Below are 15,645 nucleotides of genomic sequence, written 5' to 3'. Positions count from 1 at the left end.
TGGGTGCAAACTTTGAGGACGCCTAGGGCCGCCTGCTAGAGGCCGGCCTCTCTGGAGGCCGCCTACTAGGAGCCGGCCCACCTCGTGGCCGCCTGCTGGGCTTTGCCGTCTGCTGGCAGCTGCCGCTTGGACCAGCCGGTCGCGAGGAGGCGACGCTTGGCTCTTTGAATCTTGAGGGAGCAGCCGGCCCCGATGTCTTGAAGCGCCATGGGGGCGCGATGAGGCTACCCGTGGCCAATTACTCCGCCAACTGTCATGTTGTTGACTGCCCTTGTGTCGTCGCACTGTGCGAGAGGGGGTACAATGTCCTAGACCGAGAGGCAGCGGATCCACCGATCTCTCCAGAAAAGTACTCTGTCTCCCACGCCCACAGTAAATGCAGACCAAGCTATCAAACACCATCCGAGCCTCTCGATCCTACATCAAAGAAAGCCCTTACCAAGGCCATTAGGTGTCCGTGTGCCTTAGCCATTCCCATCGGTCTCGAAACGCTAGCGATTGCAACCTTAGGTTCTTGACGCCTAATCCCCCAAAACACGTTGGTCGGCAAATTGTGTTCCACCCCACGAGACATTGACCTCTATTGGTCCGATCATTGCCAACCTAGAGAAGCCCTTCAGGACATGTACAATGGTGCTATTTTAGGAGTGCCATATAGAATAAATGCACAGGTGGAGGAGAGAGAACTCATGAGAAAAGGCTTGTCTTCTCTTATTTAAGAGATGATCTCTTAGCATAATTTGTCTCACCACATTTTTAGGAATTGCTAATTATTAAAGATAAGGCTAAGAGATAATCCGTTGTAGACATCCATTTATTGTCATCTCTAAATACCCTCATCCAGCTATCCATCTCCTCAAAGACCCAAGCATTCGCATCCATGACCAGGACTCCAGGAGGTGATGAACAGGTCGTGCAATGATGACAGATTTGGTGAGAACCAATCTTCTTGGGCGTTGGATGAGTCCCCTTTGCCATGCCGGGATGAAGTGTCTGTGGTCTAACAAGGGCTGCCACTGGGCCTTGGTGAGCTGGCCATTTGCCAATTGAAGCCCAAGATACTTGCAAGTGAACTGGCCGATCGAGCATTGCCGCAGGCCTTCCACCCTAGTGTGATCTTCCTGACCCCCTCTGATCAGAACAACTGAGGACTTTCTGTAGTTGACTCGCGGCCCAGGTTCATCTCCAAATGCTTCCGGAGCGCACCTTACAAACCTGAGATCCTTGGTGGTGGGGCGGATGAACAAGGCAACGTCGTCCACGTAGATCAATAACTGTTGCATGGCTGAGATTCCATTGTATGTATTGAGGACTACCTCGCTCATAGCTTTGCTGACAATAGCTGACAGTGCTTCCGTCGCAATGACGAACATCAATGGGGAGATAGGATCTCCTTGCCGCAAACCCTTGGTGTGCCCAATTCTTCTACTTGGCACACCATTAACCAGGACCCTCGTGGTTGCAGACTGAAGTAGTATCGCGACCATCTCAACCATGTGCACCCAAAGCCCTTGGCACAGAGAACTTCGAAAAGGAATGGCCAAGAGAGGGAGTTAAAAGCCCTGATAATGTCAAACTTGAGGAATACACCATGGATTTTCCTTGCGTGGAGCTTGCGGGCCACTTGTCGTACGAGTAATAAGTTGTCATGCAAGTTTCGCCCACGAATGAACGCCGACTGGTTGACACCGACTATCTCAGTCATGCACCTCAGATCTCTATTGGCCATGATTTTGGCGAAAAGTTTCGAGAAACTATGTGGCGGGCTGATTGGGCGAAAGTCGTTGGCTTCCTCTGCATCCAACTTCTTGGGTATGAGCACTAAGAGAGCTCTGTTAAGCTTAGCGAAGCCACGACATATCCCGCATAGAGCTTGAGCAAAGCTGCCATGACGATGTATATTGGAGATGTAAAAGTGCAACTCCAATAGATGATGCAAATGAAGATGTAAAACTATACTTCAATTAGTACATCATTCGAATCATATAATTCAAACATAGCAAATTCAACTACTACTTCATTTCAAACATAATAACTAAACATAGTTCTAATTAGAAACATAAATTAAAAGACTACATCAACGAATTCAAACTACCACGTTCATTAAGTTACTACTACTACTAGTTCAAACTACTACTTGAACTACACCAAAGATGAAACTACTCCTCATCATCGGAGTTGTGGAACTGCGTCCAGAACTCATCCTTGTCCAAGTCATCGCACGCCTTGTACTCCTACTCCGAGTCACACCAGTCCTCCGAGTCATACTCAACGGGAGGATCGCCGATTTACCGTCGAGGGGCCGACCTCGTCCTCCTTTTTAATCCCCTTCTTCTTCTGCTCGGCGTCGCGCTTCCAGAAGTACTCCTGCTCGGCCTGAACATACTCCGGATGCTCCCGCGCGAACCTCGCCATCACTGCCTCGTTGTTATCATCGAGACAAACAACAATGGTCGGCTTCTTCTTCAGTATCTCCTCCATCCGAATTTCCTCCGGCACGAGGAAAGGCCGGATGCAGGGTGGCGGCGGACGAATCAGGGCGGGTGACGGCGGTGGAATCGTCCGGTGGTGCACGGTGGTGGGCGGGGCGGCGGCAGAGACGAATCGAGTGGCGGACACGGCGACCGTGCGGCGAAAAAATGGCCAATCGGCGCGGATCTGGCGCGGGGCGACGGCGGCAGGGTGCGACGGGCGGCGGGAGGAAAAAGATAGGGTAGGGAAGGAAAGGAAACGGCGGTTGGCGCGCGGTTGGGGTTTTTTTACAGTATATTTGCAGGCGAAGATGTAATTTTTTTTTACATCTACATCATCTGTTCGAGAGGGGTTTGGGGCCTCGGAGATACAAAAGTTAGTTACTTTTGCATCTAGATGCTCTAACATCACAACTGTTTTGTTTTTTCTCAGATTTGCACTTGAGCAAAATTCCTAAGAAATGGCAAACACTAAAGAAGTTCTAACACTTCGTATTTTACAAGTATATCTCTCTCCCCTCCAATGAGGGGGCCCCAAAAGAAAACTAAGATCCAAAGGCAATACGTAGCAGTATTTTACTAGCCTAACTCCCAGTTCCAAAAAACTTGGTCGCAACAATGACGGTCACGTCACTCCAGGCCGGCGCGGCCCGGGCGCGTGCGCCGGCTCATGGCGCCGAGCTCGCCGGAGTGCCGCCCCGCCCTGCCCACGTTGTGGCCGGCGGCATGGCTCGCCACGCCGGGGTGCTGCCCGTCGGGCGCGCGGCTCGTGCTCTGCGCGGCGTCGCCGTCGCTGCTGGAGCTGGACGCGCACAGCCCGTACTCGCTGGTGGCCTCGCTGACGAAGCCGGTGGCGCCCGTGTTGTCGCTGTCGGCGCCCCGCTGCAGGAACGCCATCCTCCTCATCCGCCGCAGCTGCTCCGTGGTGGTGGCGTCGTGCGCCTCGCTCTGCCCCGGCTCCACGCCGCCGTTGAGGGCCTCCAGCGGCAGCTCGCCCTCCAGGTACCGGACGATCTGCGTTTGTCGTTGCCACGCGCGTCGTCAGTTCATTTCTCCAAGAATGTCGTCGAAGGAGCGGGCATGGACACTCACCTGGCTCACTCGTGGGCGGGAGCGGGCCGTGTGGCGCACGGCGGCGGCGGCGCAGGCGATGAGCCGCTGCATCTCGTGGGCGTCGTAGTTGGCCTCCAGCCTTGGGTCGATGAGCTCCACGGAGAGCTCCCCGTCCAGAGCTTTCGTCAGCAGAGGCCGTGCCTGTACCCCAAAAAAATAAAATTAGACGTACAAAATAATCAGACGAAGAGGCCAGCAAAAAGTTTTCCTGAACTGCACAGTGTTCATCCGGTAGCTGAGCTGAACTTTAGAAAACTCACCCAAGAGACCAGAGTCTCGTCGTCTTCGTCGGGCTCGTCGGACAGGACCGGTCTCTTGCCGGTGATGATCTCCAGAAGCACGACGCCGAAGGAGAAGACGTCGGACCGGTCGGTTATTTTCCCGGTGTTGGTGTACTCCGGCGCCATGTACCTGCCAAACCAGTCATATCATTGCGTTTTATTCAGGTCAGGAACGGGTAAACGTAACGGCAAGGAAATTGGAACGCTGGGCTTACCCGAAAGTCCCCATCACCCGCGTAGAAACATGGCTATCGTCTCCGTGCTGGATCTTGGCCAGCCCAAAGTCGGCGACCTGCACAAGACAGAGAAGCTCCATCACACTCCGAGATGAACATTCACAATATATCTACCTACCAAACAACGTGATCTCCTCGTGCATTTTTACCTTGGGCTCAAAGTTGTCATCGAGAAGGATGTTGGTCGCCTTGATGTCGCGATGGATGATCTTAGGATGACCTGACAAGATACATTCAGTCAAGACAAGGCAGTGCAACAACGGTGCATCATTAGTGACACAATTCCACCACAAAATCAAGCATGCCATCTCAGAACTCTGAACTGAAGGAGAAAGCAGAGACAGGCCGCGACTTACAGTCCTCGTGCAGGTATGCCAGGCCCTTGGCCGCCCCGAGCGCGATCCGCCACCGGCGCTCCCAGTCCAGCAGCGTCGGTCCGTCGCCGGCGTGGTGCAGGTGGGACTCGAGCGTGTGGTTGGGGACGTGCTCGTAGACGAGCAGCCGCTGGTCGCCATGGATGCAGTACCCCAGCAGCGAGACGAGGTTGCGGTGGTGCACGCGGCCGATGCTCTCCACCTCGGCGCGGAACTCGCGCTCGCCCTGCCCGCTGCCGGCCCGGAGCCGCTTGATGGCCACCTCCCGCGCCGCCGCGCCCGCGCCCAGCGTGCCGCGGTACACGTGCCCGAACCCGCCCTGCCCCAGCAGCTTGGCGTCCGAGAACCCGTCCGTCGCCGCCGCCAGGTCCGCGTACGACACCGTGCCGCCCGTGACCGCCGCGTGCGGGGGAGGCTGGTCGGAGGCCGTGGCGCCGCCGCCGCTCTGCCACGGGCGGACCGCTGCGTGTGGCGCTGGTGGTGGCGCGTACATTGGCGGTATGGTTGACAGCGACAGCGGCGCCGAGAAGGACGAGCGTGATGCCTGCGACGACGTCACCGGCAGCCGCTTGTCGTAGGGATCGCCTGGTGCAATGGCAAACAAGTTCACGAGTTAGAAAGAATCGAGGATTAGTGACGAAAAAAATCAGTGCCACCGAAGTCAATGGTGATAAACCGAACTAGCAATTGATGGCTTTGACTATCAACTTTTCAGAAGAAGTAAACACGTAACTAAGCCGGCCGACAGAAAACACGTAATCCTTCGTGTACATTCACAATTTCAAGCAGTACTACTAACTTTTACTCGGAAGTTGCCAAATTTGGTCGCCCACTTGAAAAGAGACTTCAAGAGATCAGACCCTGCGCGCATACATGGAAGGAAAGGGCACTCAACGCATGCACATTTCCACTCGCGTTCTCGTATCATCGCACAACACGCCGTCCGGCGCACTCCGGCCAATGTGTCGCCGTCGATCGCCAATACCTTTTGACGTCACCGGCGCACGACCAGGGAAGTGCGCCGTGCGCGGCATGGTGCCATGCGACCAGACCCGGCGCCGAGACTTTCAAGTCAACGTACGTTTACGTGTCAAACGATCAACGTGACAAACGCTCTAACCTCTTGATGCCAGCTCGTTGTTGCTGTTGCACCGGCAACGACGAGGGTGCGTACGTAAAGCGTATGTAATGTACGTACCTGACGAGCTGGACTGGGGACGGCGGCCGCGGCGTTGGCGGCGTCGCGTCCGGAAGCAGTAGAACAGCCCGGCCACAAGGGCGATCACGAACACCGCCGAGGCAGCCACGGAGATGCCGATCACTGCTTTGGATGTGTGTGATGAATGCGGTGGCGAAGACAGTGGCGCCGGTGATGGGGGTAAACCCGGCTGTGGATCCAGTGAAGGCGGTGCTCCCGGCGTGCCGCTTGGGGGCGACGGTGCTACGCTAGGAGGAGCAGGGGTTGGCAGTTTGCTCGAAGCTGGAGCGGGCGGTGCCATGGGCGGAGACGGCCTTGTTGCAGGCGGCGGAAGAGGCGACGGTGGTGTCGTTGGCGTGCCAGGTGAAGGTGTGGCCGTAGTTGGTGGTGCCGGGTTCACCGGAGATGGTGTTGGCGGTGACGGGTTGGTTGGAGACGTTGGTGGTGCCGGGTTGACTGGAGCGGACGGCGAAGGCATTGGTGGTGCCGGCGCCACGGGAGATGGCGGTGACACTGTTGGCGGTGCAGGGTTCACCGGAGCAGGAGGAGACGACGCCGGTGGCGCTGGGTTCACTGGTGATGTCGGAGGCGATGTTGGTGGCGCCGGCTGCGCTGGAGACGGCGTCGGTGGTGCAGGGTTCACTGGAATAGGCAGAGCTGGAGACGGCGGAGACAACGTTGGTGGTGCCGGGTTCACCGGGGAAGACGGCGGTGGCGCTGATGGTGCGGGGCCCGCTGGAGACGGTGGGGGTAATGTTGGCGGTACCGGGTTCACCGGAGATGGCGATGGCATTGGTGGCGCTGGTGGTGCCGGGTTTACCGGAGGAGGTGTCGATGGCGTTGTTGGTGTTGGCATCGCTGGTGAAGGCGGGGATCCTGGTGCTGGGTTCGCGGGAGAAGGTGGGGACGGAGCTGGCGTCACCGGAGGGGACGGTGAAGGCGTTGATGGTGCAGGCGCAACCGGGGAAGGTGGAGATGGCGTCGCTGGCACAGGTGTCACGGGAGGCGACGCAGATGGAGTTGGTGGCGCAGGTGTCACTGGCGGCACCACCGGTGGAGGAGACGCCGCAGGCGGCTGAGGAGGAGAAGATTCTGGCGGGGCAGCAGGCGTCACCGGTGGCTGCGGGGGAGTGGACGATGCCGGCGGAGCAGCGGGCGTGTTGGGTGGCTGCGGGGGAGGGGACGATGCCGGTGGAGCTGCTGGCGTCACCGGTGGTTGCGGGGGAGGAGATGATGCCGGCGGAGCAGCTGGCGTCACGGGTGGCGGGAGAGGAGAAGATGGTGGGGGAGCTGCTGGAGTCACCGGTAGAGGAGAAGACGGCGGCGGTGCAGCTGGCGTCACCGGCGACTCTGGTGGAGTTGAAGATGGTGGCGGAGCGGTTGGTGCCACCGGCGGCGGGTCAGCTGGCGGCTCTGGTGGAGAAGTTGATGGTGGAGGGGCTGCTGGTGTCACCGGTGGCGGGTCAGCTGGCGGCTCTGGTGGAGGAGTTGATGGTGGCGGGGCTGCTGGTGTCACCGGCGGCGGGTCAGCAGGCGGCTGTGGTGGAGGAGAAGCTGGTGGCGGGTCAACCGGTGTCACCGGCGGAGGAGAAGATGGCGGCGGATCAACTGGCGTCACAGGCGGAGGAGAAGACGGCGGTGGATCAACTGGAGTCACCGGTGTCTCTGGTGGCGAGTCAGCAGGCGGCATCACCGGCGGCAGCGGAGGAGGCGAAGCTGGCGTCTCCGGGGGTGGAGGAGATGGCGCAGGCGGTGGAGGCGGGATCACGGGCGCGACAGGCGGCGACGGAGGAGGAGCACTGGGCGGCGGCGGCGGCAACGGTGGGGGTGAACTTGGCAACGGTGCAGGCGGCGGAGTGGACGGTGGCGGCGGGGGAGTAGTGTCAGGCGGAGGCGGGTCAGTTGGTGGCGTAGGTTGAGGCGGAGGCGGGGACGCGTCGGGAGGGGTATCAGACGGAGGCGACAGAGAATCCCCCGGCGGCGGCGCGGACATGGACTGCGGCGCTCAGCTCTGCCGACGCTCTCGCACTTGCACGGTTTCCCCCGGTGCAGCTGACAGCGGCGGGAAGAGGCGATCGCGGAGAGGCGCCGGCGCGGGAGGGATGGATGGATGGATCGGGACGGGAAGCCGCGGCGCGAACCGTATTTATCCGCGGCCCCAAATCTCGCCCGCCGAACTCGCTCGCCAGGGTGCGTTTTCGTTTCTGGTTTTTGTTCTGCCGCCTCTAGTAGTAGATCGATATAGAGATCATCTATCTACGTACGTGTCTATCTGTCTGTTGTCTACAGCCATCCGAGGCCATGATCCTGGTGGTTACAATTTTTTTTTACCGGTTTGTTTTGTTTAACTAGCAGGGATGAGATGATATGATATGGTAGATTGTTACGCCCATGCTCACCAAGCTTGGATCCCTCGCGAGACGGTGGTTTCAGATTCTGCAGTTGTGTAACGACTGACGGCCGATCTTCTCCCGGGAATGCGGCGCCAACATCATCTCTGAAACTACAACGACAGGCCAACACCGTATCGTGAAAATCCAGAAGCTCTGCAAAGTATGAAGTTGCTCCCTGAGGGCATGTACAAAGGAAGCATCACCTTCCTAATGCCTCACGCTCCATCAAAGCAAAATAGGGTTCAGGCACTACCTAGCCTAGCAAATAACCCAATGCATAGCTGACCGTGGGGAGAGAGAAGATATGAAGTTGATTATGTCGTGTGTGTGCCTAAGAGCAACTCTAGCAGACCCCGCATCCGACGCAAACCCGCATAATTCCGGCGATTATACGGGCTCGGCCCATTTTTCTGGCCAGATCAGAGCCCACATCGGTGTCCGGCCCGTAAATTTTTTTGCCGCAGCCTGCAAACGCAAGCCCCGAGCCACGATAACTGCGGGTTTGCGGGGCAGATGCGGGTCGAAACCCTATCCTCCCACCGCTGCGTTCCTCTCCAATTCCCCACCGCGCCGCTCGATTTCTCGCCGCCGGCGAGCCTTGAACCACCATGGGCGACTCGGGGGATGAGGCGGAACGCTGACGCCGCGCGCAAGCGGGGGGCGCGTCGGTGGCTCAACCAGGGTGCCCGGCCGCCGCCGGCATTCGAGTACGAGCGGCTCTTCCTCGATTCGGGCCTCACGGCATCGCAGGCGCAGACATCGAAGGAGGCCGACCTGCGCGTGATGAAGCAGGAGTAGGCGAAGCTCTTCGTCGACCTCGGCTCCGACTCCTCCAACTCCGACTGATCGCCGCCGGTGGGCAGCTACTGCAGGAGCTCCGGTGAGCTCAATTTTGTTGCAGTGATGCGGTAGCATAGGCCCTGTCTAGCATATCTAACCTCTATGTATGTATGTGGCGTGTATGAACTTATTATGCAAAGAAGAACCATGTATGCGAGCGAGCTCCGGCGAGCTGTTGCTTAAATTTCTCGCGCGAAACAACATTTTTAAAAATTTAGGGGTTTGTTTGCGGTTTCTAGTCTGCCGCCGCAAATTTCGGCCTGCATAACCGCCCCCGTGCGACCTGCAAACACATTTTACGGGTCGGTAAAATGCGTGGTCTGCTAGAGTTGCTCTAATGGGTCAGCTATGCATTGGGTTATTTGCTAGGCTAGGTAGTGCCTGAACCCTATTTTGCTTTGATGGAGCGTGAGGCACTAGGAAGGTGATGCTTCCTTTGTACATGCCCTCCAGAGCCTTCAGCTGTTGGGCGTTTCAGACTTTCAGTTGGGTACATATAGAGTACACCATCCCCAGAAAAAAAAAAGATACAGATGGCACGGACTAACGGTTAGACACAGTCACAATATTCTTGAAGATGCTAGCATTTTGATATCAGCATCTGCTAGTCAAGCAAACAAAGCCCGATGGAGGAAAATTTGTGGCCGACGGGACGGGCGTTGGCCGAACAGAGATGGCGTGCATGGTGGTCCTTGATCAACATGTATGTGGTCTGTTCTATGGCAGTGCTCGGGGATGGGTTGTTGAGCCTTGCTCTGGCGGCCTGGCCTCCCCGTCGTTGTGTGTTGGGCAGGTTGCCTTTGTTCATGGAGATTGATGCGAAGGGAAGAACGTGAGGGGAGCCGGGGAAACCGTGTCTCTGCTTCGTGCCATGAGCGGCGGTGATAACGCGTCGCCATAATCCTTGTTAAAGGCGTCGTAAAATTGCTCATCTCCTCCCTTCATGGTCTTTGCTCCGGGGGAAACCCTTGCCCCCCTCTTGGGACAGACAATGGCGGCGATTTTCTCGCCGTTGACCTTTTGGAGGCATTGTCTTGGATCTGACTCAATCACCGGTGCTAGAGGTAGCTTGTTCAGTGTTGCTTCGAAGTGAGATATATGGACGGCGGCTTGAGGCAGAGGGTCCGGATGTGCAGCGACGGCGGTAGATTTAAGGCTTGGTTGGTAGTCTATGGTACTGAGACGCCGATGGCCAAGATCCCATTTGCAGGTGCTTGTGCGACATCGTCAGCCTGCTACATCCTAGTACGCCGGGTCACCGCTCGGGCGCGTAGGCGAAGGCGTGGTTCTACACTGCTTTGTGATTGCCGAGATGGGACCGGGATTGGAATCTTCACATCCGATGACGACGACGAGTTCATTTTGCTGTCTGATTCTTCCACTATGGACGAGAACGACCAAGCATGAGGACGGTGTGAGACTGACGGAGCGTCCCAAATTGGGATTTGACGGTGTCAGTGAGCTTCCTCAGTCGATCTCGGTTGCAAAGTGCGACGATGACCTTCATTGTTCGGAGTTCTTGGTGGTGACCGACCTTTGTCATGACTTGAATGTCCGCTTGTGCGAACATGGTCTTCATTTGCGTGGCACCTCACGTCAAGACCGTACTATGTATGTAGCTGTTGGGATCACGGAAAGTGGTGACGACATCACATCTGAAGTTAGAAGATGGTTGGTGCTGATATGGTTGCTGTCATAGATTGTTGATCATTGTTTTGATCACTTCAGAGCTTTTTTCGTTTTACTCCATCAAGGCATAGCTTCGGTCTTGTTTGACTTTGCTAGTTGTCCGTGCGATTTTTGTTTGTGTGCATTGTTATTGGCTGTGTGCATTTTAGCTATGCAGAAGCCGGGTGTGTGCTCTATATGTTTGTATCTCCTTGATGCTTCATTTTGAGATAATAAAATCCACCCTTTGTCATCCTCAAAAAAAAATCCACCCTTTGTTGAGAAAAAAGTATAGTGATACCACAAATTTGTCCGTCGATGCCTTTTAGCATGTTATACATTTACACGAGGGGTTTCTGCCAAGTTGATCTATACTACTAGTAGTTGAATGCCGAGCGTTGCTAGGGAGTCAACAAAATGATGTATAAAACCAGAAAGTTGTGTGGAACAATGAGTGGAAGACGCTGATAAAAAGAATTTGGAAAGGAATAAATGATGAATTTAAGAAAATCGTGCCGGAATACCTCTGTATAGAGTGTGAAATTGGAGATTCATCGTAGACAAAACGTGGATTTCTTTCTCTGAATGGATTAGTCTCGACAAGGGAACTTTTTTTCCATGTTGATGCCTTTGCGATCCGATGAAGTTTCAAGATGGATTTGGCCAATCTTTGTAGGTGAAGAGAAGGATCACACGAAGGCTAAGAGCTAAAGTGCTCTTCTCCCGAGCGGAATTCCTTTTTTTTTTGAAAAAAAAGAAAGTTCTGATTTTTTTGGCAAACTCCGACAAATGTTTCGAGTGTTTGAAAATTTTCATCATGGAAGACATGGGGAAAAACAAAATCAACAATCCAAAATGCTTTCAAAAATATTATTTTTGAAGCATCAATTTATTAGTTTTTGCCACGACTTCGACGAATGTCAAAAAGTTTGACACCATTTTTTTGAATTTCTTTTTACTACTCCCTCCGTCCCAAAATAAGTGACTCATTAGTACAAAATTGAGTCACAGTACAAAGTTGAGTTAAGTTAATAGAAAATTGAGTTACTTATTTTAGCACGGAGGGAATATTAATCAGTGAGCATTTGAGCTCGGAATCAAATAGTCCACATCCGACTAGGAGCTTCTGTTTCATAAAGCTTTACACGATTGAAGTTGGGTTAAATAGACCTGAAATTATATAGGTTCAAAGCTAGATCTTAATAGTTTCACAAAAAAAACAAGATCTTTTTTTTTGCCTAAGCAATGTGGGACTAGAGGCACATGTACAGGAGGTGTTGTACATGGTAATGTACATTTTTTTCTTTTTGAGAAACGGGATTGCTAAATCTAGTCAATGCTTTATTCGTGAGATCTTATGTGAAGACCCGTGAAATTTTCTTTTAATTTTTTCTTTCTTTTTTTATATGTTTTGTTGGTTGTCTAAGACTTGTTTAAGTCTCATTGGACTGAGATCTACCAACATCCTTTGAGAAGCATGGGCACCTACATTTGTGATCTAGCCTCATGGCGTCTTAAGGGTCACTTGGAGGAACGGCCCAGCCCACCAACGCGAAAAAAATGGGTCGAAACAGTGCATAGTGCTAACGTTTGAGTAACCCATTGACTAGATGCCTTGCCCTATTGACTTGGCGTTGACTGTCGACATTTTAAGAAAAAACTTCACGTTTTGAAAAAGTTCATATATTTCAAAATCGTTCACGAATTTGAAAAATGTTTGTCAATATTGAGGGAAAATATTCAAAAATTTCAAAAACTTCATTAATTTTGAGGGACAAAAGTTCAAAAATTGGGGAACAAATCACGAATTTGGAAAAAGTTCTTTGATTTGAGAAAAAAGTTTGCAAAATTGAAAATGCAAGAATTTGAAAAAAGTTAATAAATTAGAACAAGATCACAAATTTGAAAAAAAACTCATTGAATTTGAAGAAAAAGTTCAAAGATTTTGAAAAACAGTTCATAAATTTGAAAAAAAATCATCAATTTTGAAAATTTTCACGTATTTACAAAAAAAAGCAGGAAAAAGAAGAAAACATATAAAACCCAGGTTAAAAGGCAGAAAAAATAAACAAAACAGAATATGGGCCGACCTGCTACTAGACCTTGTAAATGGGAGTGTGCACTGTGGTTGTTTGGATAGTAAGTATTAAATGTGAGATTTCGGAAATTTAGCTTATAGAGGAGATTTAGGAAATCCAATTTTAATCAGTTATTCTGTTAAGGTGAGTTTACAGAATTCCTTGTTTTGTTGAGGAAAATGACATCGGCGTTGTAAATGCTCACAACACACCATTAGAAAATCTTGGAGCACTAACTTCAAACAGAAATTGCGCCGAATTTGTTGTACATATGTTGTCGCTGCTGGGCAGGCTCACTGTAGGCCGCAAGATAACAATGCCCAAAAGACTGAAAAGCAAACCATAAATGAAGAGCGAGAGACATGCATGGCCCATTAGGTGCAAAGAGATGGCTGGCTGGCCTTGGGCCTGGGAGCAGCTATGTGCCGCTTATTCGTGGGAGCTATATCTCACTTATAGCGAGGCAGATCCAATTGGGTGCATAGGTCACCATATAGCGACCTAGCTCGTACCCCCACCCCCCAACCCCGCTCCCCGCTGCATACATATGGGCCAGCCCAACTAGCTCGTTTCCGGTTTTGGGAAGGTTCTAGAACCTTCTCAGACAAGTTTTTAATGTTGGTGCTTTTTTTTCTTTTTTTTTTCATTTTTCCATGTTCATATTTTCTTTTCTATTTTACTTTTTCCCTCATGTTTTATTTTTTATTTTTTTACCTTTTCATTTTACAAACATCTCTCAAAGTCATGACCGATTTTGGACATTGTGAATATATTTTTAAATCTTGCAATTTTTTCCAATTTTTGATTCTTTATGAAATGAACATTTTTGTAGGAACTAAAAAAAATTATTTTAAATCGTGAACATTTTTCGAATTGTAAAATTTTTCTTGAATCAGCAAACATCTTTTTATAAAGACAATCATTTTTTGAAATTTGGAACAAATTCTAAAGTTCACGAACACTTACAGTTTTGACGACGACCGTCTGAAATCCTTGATTTTTTTTGGAGTTCATGAACATTTTTTTACGCGATGAACTTTCCTTAAGGTTTGGGAACATTATTTTGAAATAGAAGAACATTTTTTGAATTTTTGTGAACTTCTTAAAAAATTCGTGAACGTTTTATTAATTATCGACTATTTGTTTAAATTCACGAACAAGTTTTGAATATGTGTAGTTTTTTTGGAAATAATGAATATTATTGGTTTCCCAAACATTTTCTCAAAATCACGTACATTTGCTGAATCCTTAAAAATTACGATTCCCCTAAAACTTTTCAAAATATTGAAAAACTTGATTTCATGAATACTTTTTATGATTTGTTGAACATTATTTTTAAAAATCATATTTTTTTTGAAAACCTGACTTATTTTAACAAAGAGAAAAAAAACATAGAAGAATAAACAAAAGGAAAACATGAAGTTAAAACAGGCGTAGTCCCGGGCGCGCACATGGGTCGGACCAAATGGGCGCGCGGGTGGAGGCAGGGTGTGTGATCAACGTCATTGCAGCGCGTACTGCTAATTTTTGGTGCATACACAGCGCGCATCCGCTCCCTTCTTTTGATTCTAAATGGGCTGGCCCGTCGAGCGCACTAGAGGGAAGGCCTCTCCCCGGTTTTGGGAAGCTCTTAAAAGGTTCATAGGCTGTTTTTAGGAGCTTCCTACGATTCTGGAAGCTTTCGTCCGGTTTTCCAAAATCCTACTTTAAAATCAGTTATTTGTATTTCAAAATCCATGAACTTCTTTGAAGTTCTTGATCTTGCTAATTTTGTTTGACCATTTTCATATTCGTGAACTATTTTTGCAAATCTATGAACTTTTTTCAAATCCATGATTTTTTTTCAATTATAATTTTACAAATGTTTATGATTCATTCTTTATAAATGTCAGACGGTTGACTGCAAACGGTAGACAGGTCGACCATCGACTGAGCAAAGCGAATGAGTGGAGATCCGTGACTCGATCGATAGGTCTCGTCACTTTTATTTGGGCTAGGCCCGGGTTAGTAATCGTGTGAGCACGAGGGTCGAAAATGCGCGCCAAGGGTGCCATACAAGAAGATACTCCCTCCGTTCAGAATTACTTGTCACAAAAATGGATATATCTACAACTAAAATACATCTAGATACATTCATTTCTTGGACGAGTAATTCCGAACGGAGGGAGTACATGCTTCGCTCACTCGAATCAATTGGTCGCTCCCTGTACCCGGTTTGGTCCAGTTTCTTCTATTTTATTTTTTCACCAGGTTTCTTTGTTTTTACGAGTTTCTCTTTTTTTTCTGTTTTCCTTTTTTTTTCACTGGTTTTCTCTATTTCCTCGCGGTTCTTGCCAGTTTTTTTACTTTTTCTCTCTTTGTTTCTTTCTCAGATTTCACGGGTTTTGTAACCCTTTTTTTCTTTCTTTTTTCGTTTTCTTCACCTTTCTTTGTTTCTTTATTTTTTTTACCTTTTTTGGTTTTTAATTATTTTTCTTCATTTTTATTTTTGAACATTTTTCGTATATATCAGGAACATTTTTAACTTACATGTTTTACATTTTCCAAAAACATGATTATCTTCTTTGGAATATATATTTATTATGTCTACTTTTTTCCATATGGATTGTACATTTTCGTATTCATCAGGAATATTTTATATACATGTTTAACATTTTCAAAATATACGCTTAATATTTTGATTTTTTTATATCTACTGTTTCCATAAACATTGCACATTTCTTGTATACATCAAGAACATTTTTTATAGACATATTATAATTTTTCTGGATACATGATTAACATTTTCTAAAACTTACTTTTTTATGTCTAACTTTGCCATACACTTGCTACTTTTTTTGTATACATCAGGTTCATTTTTTTTATATAAACCCATTTAAAATTTTGTAAAAATGAGATTAAGTATATTTTTTTGCATACATTGGAATTGTTTTGAAATATAAAGTTGGTGATATTAGAATCATGCTAGTAGTAAATTGTGGAATAGTAAGAAT

The 15,645-nt window shown here is 49.8% G+C and overlaps 1 protein-coding gene across 1 annotated transcript; it reads right to left on the bottom strand.

The window, feature by feature from the left end:
* Nucleotides 1–2,781: 2,781 nt before the first annotated feature.
* LOC123182642 (proline-rich receptor-like protein kinase PERK2) lies at nucleotides 2,782–7,979 on the bottom strand. The gene is made up of 7 exons (XM_044595285.1): nucleotides 5,674–7,979; nucleotides 4,458–5,060; nucleotides 4,251–4,321; nucleotides 4,081–4,157; nucleotides 3,845–3,995; nucleotides 3,564–3,725; nucleotides 2,782–3,485 (listed from the first exon to the last, which is right to left on the bottom strand). Exons 1-7 carry the CDS (start codon nucleotides 7,664–7,666, stop codon nucleotides 3,102–3,104), a joined length of 3,441 nt encoding a protein of 1,146 aa, XP_044451220.1. The 5' UTR covers nucleotides 7,667–7,979; the 3' UTR covers nucleotides 2,782–3,101.
* Between the last annotated feature and the right edge of the window lie 7,666 nt (nucleotides 7,980–15,645).

Source organism: Triticum aestivum, chromosome 1D, assembly GCF_018294505.1.
Source record: "Triticum aestivum cultivar Chinese Spring chromosome 1D, IWGSC CS RefSeq v2.1, whole genome shotgun sequence".
Lineage (NCBI taxonomy): Eukaryota > Viridiplantae > Streptophyta > Magnoliopsida > Poales > Poaceae > Triticum > Triticum aestivum.
The sequence above is the reverse complement of the archived record's forward strand: the minus strand, read 5'-3'. Positions and strand labels throughout refer to the sequence as shown.

Coding starts and splice junctions, on each gene's coding strand:
- LOC123182642 (XM_044595285.1), bottom strand. CDS start 7,666: ATGTCCGCGCCGCCGCCGGGGGATTCTCTGTCGCCTCCGTCTGATACC. Junction 4,322..4,457: donor GGCATACCTGCACGAGGACT/GTAAGTCGCGGC, acceptor GTATCTTGTCAG/GTCATCCTAAGATCATCCAT. Junction 4,158..4,250: donor ATGACAACTTTGAGCCCAAG/GTAAAAATGCAC, acceptor TGTCTTGTGCAG/GTCGCCGACTTTGGGCTGGC.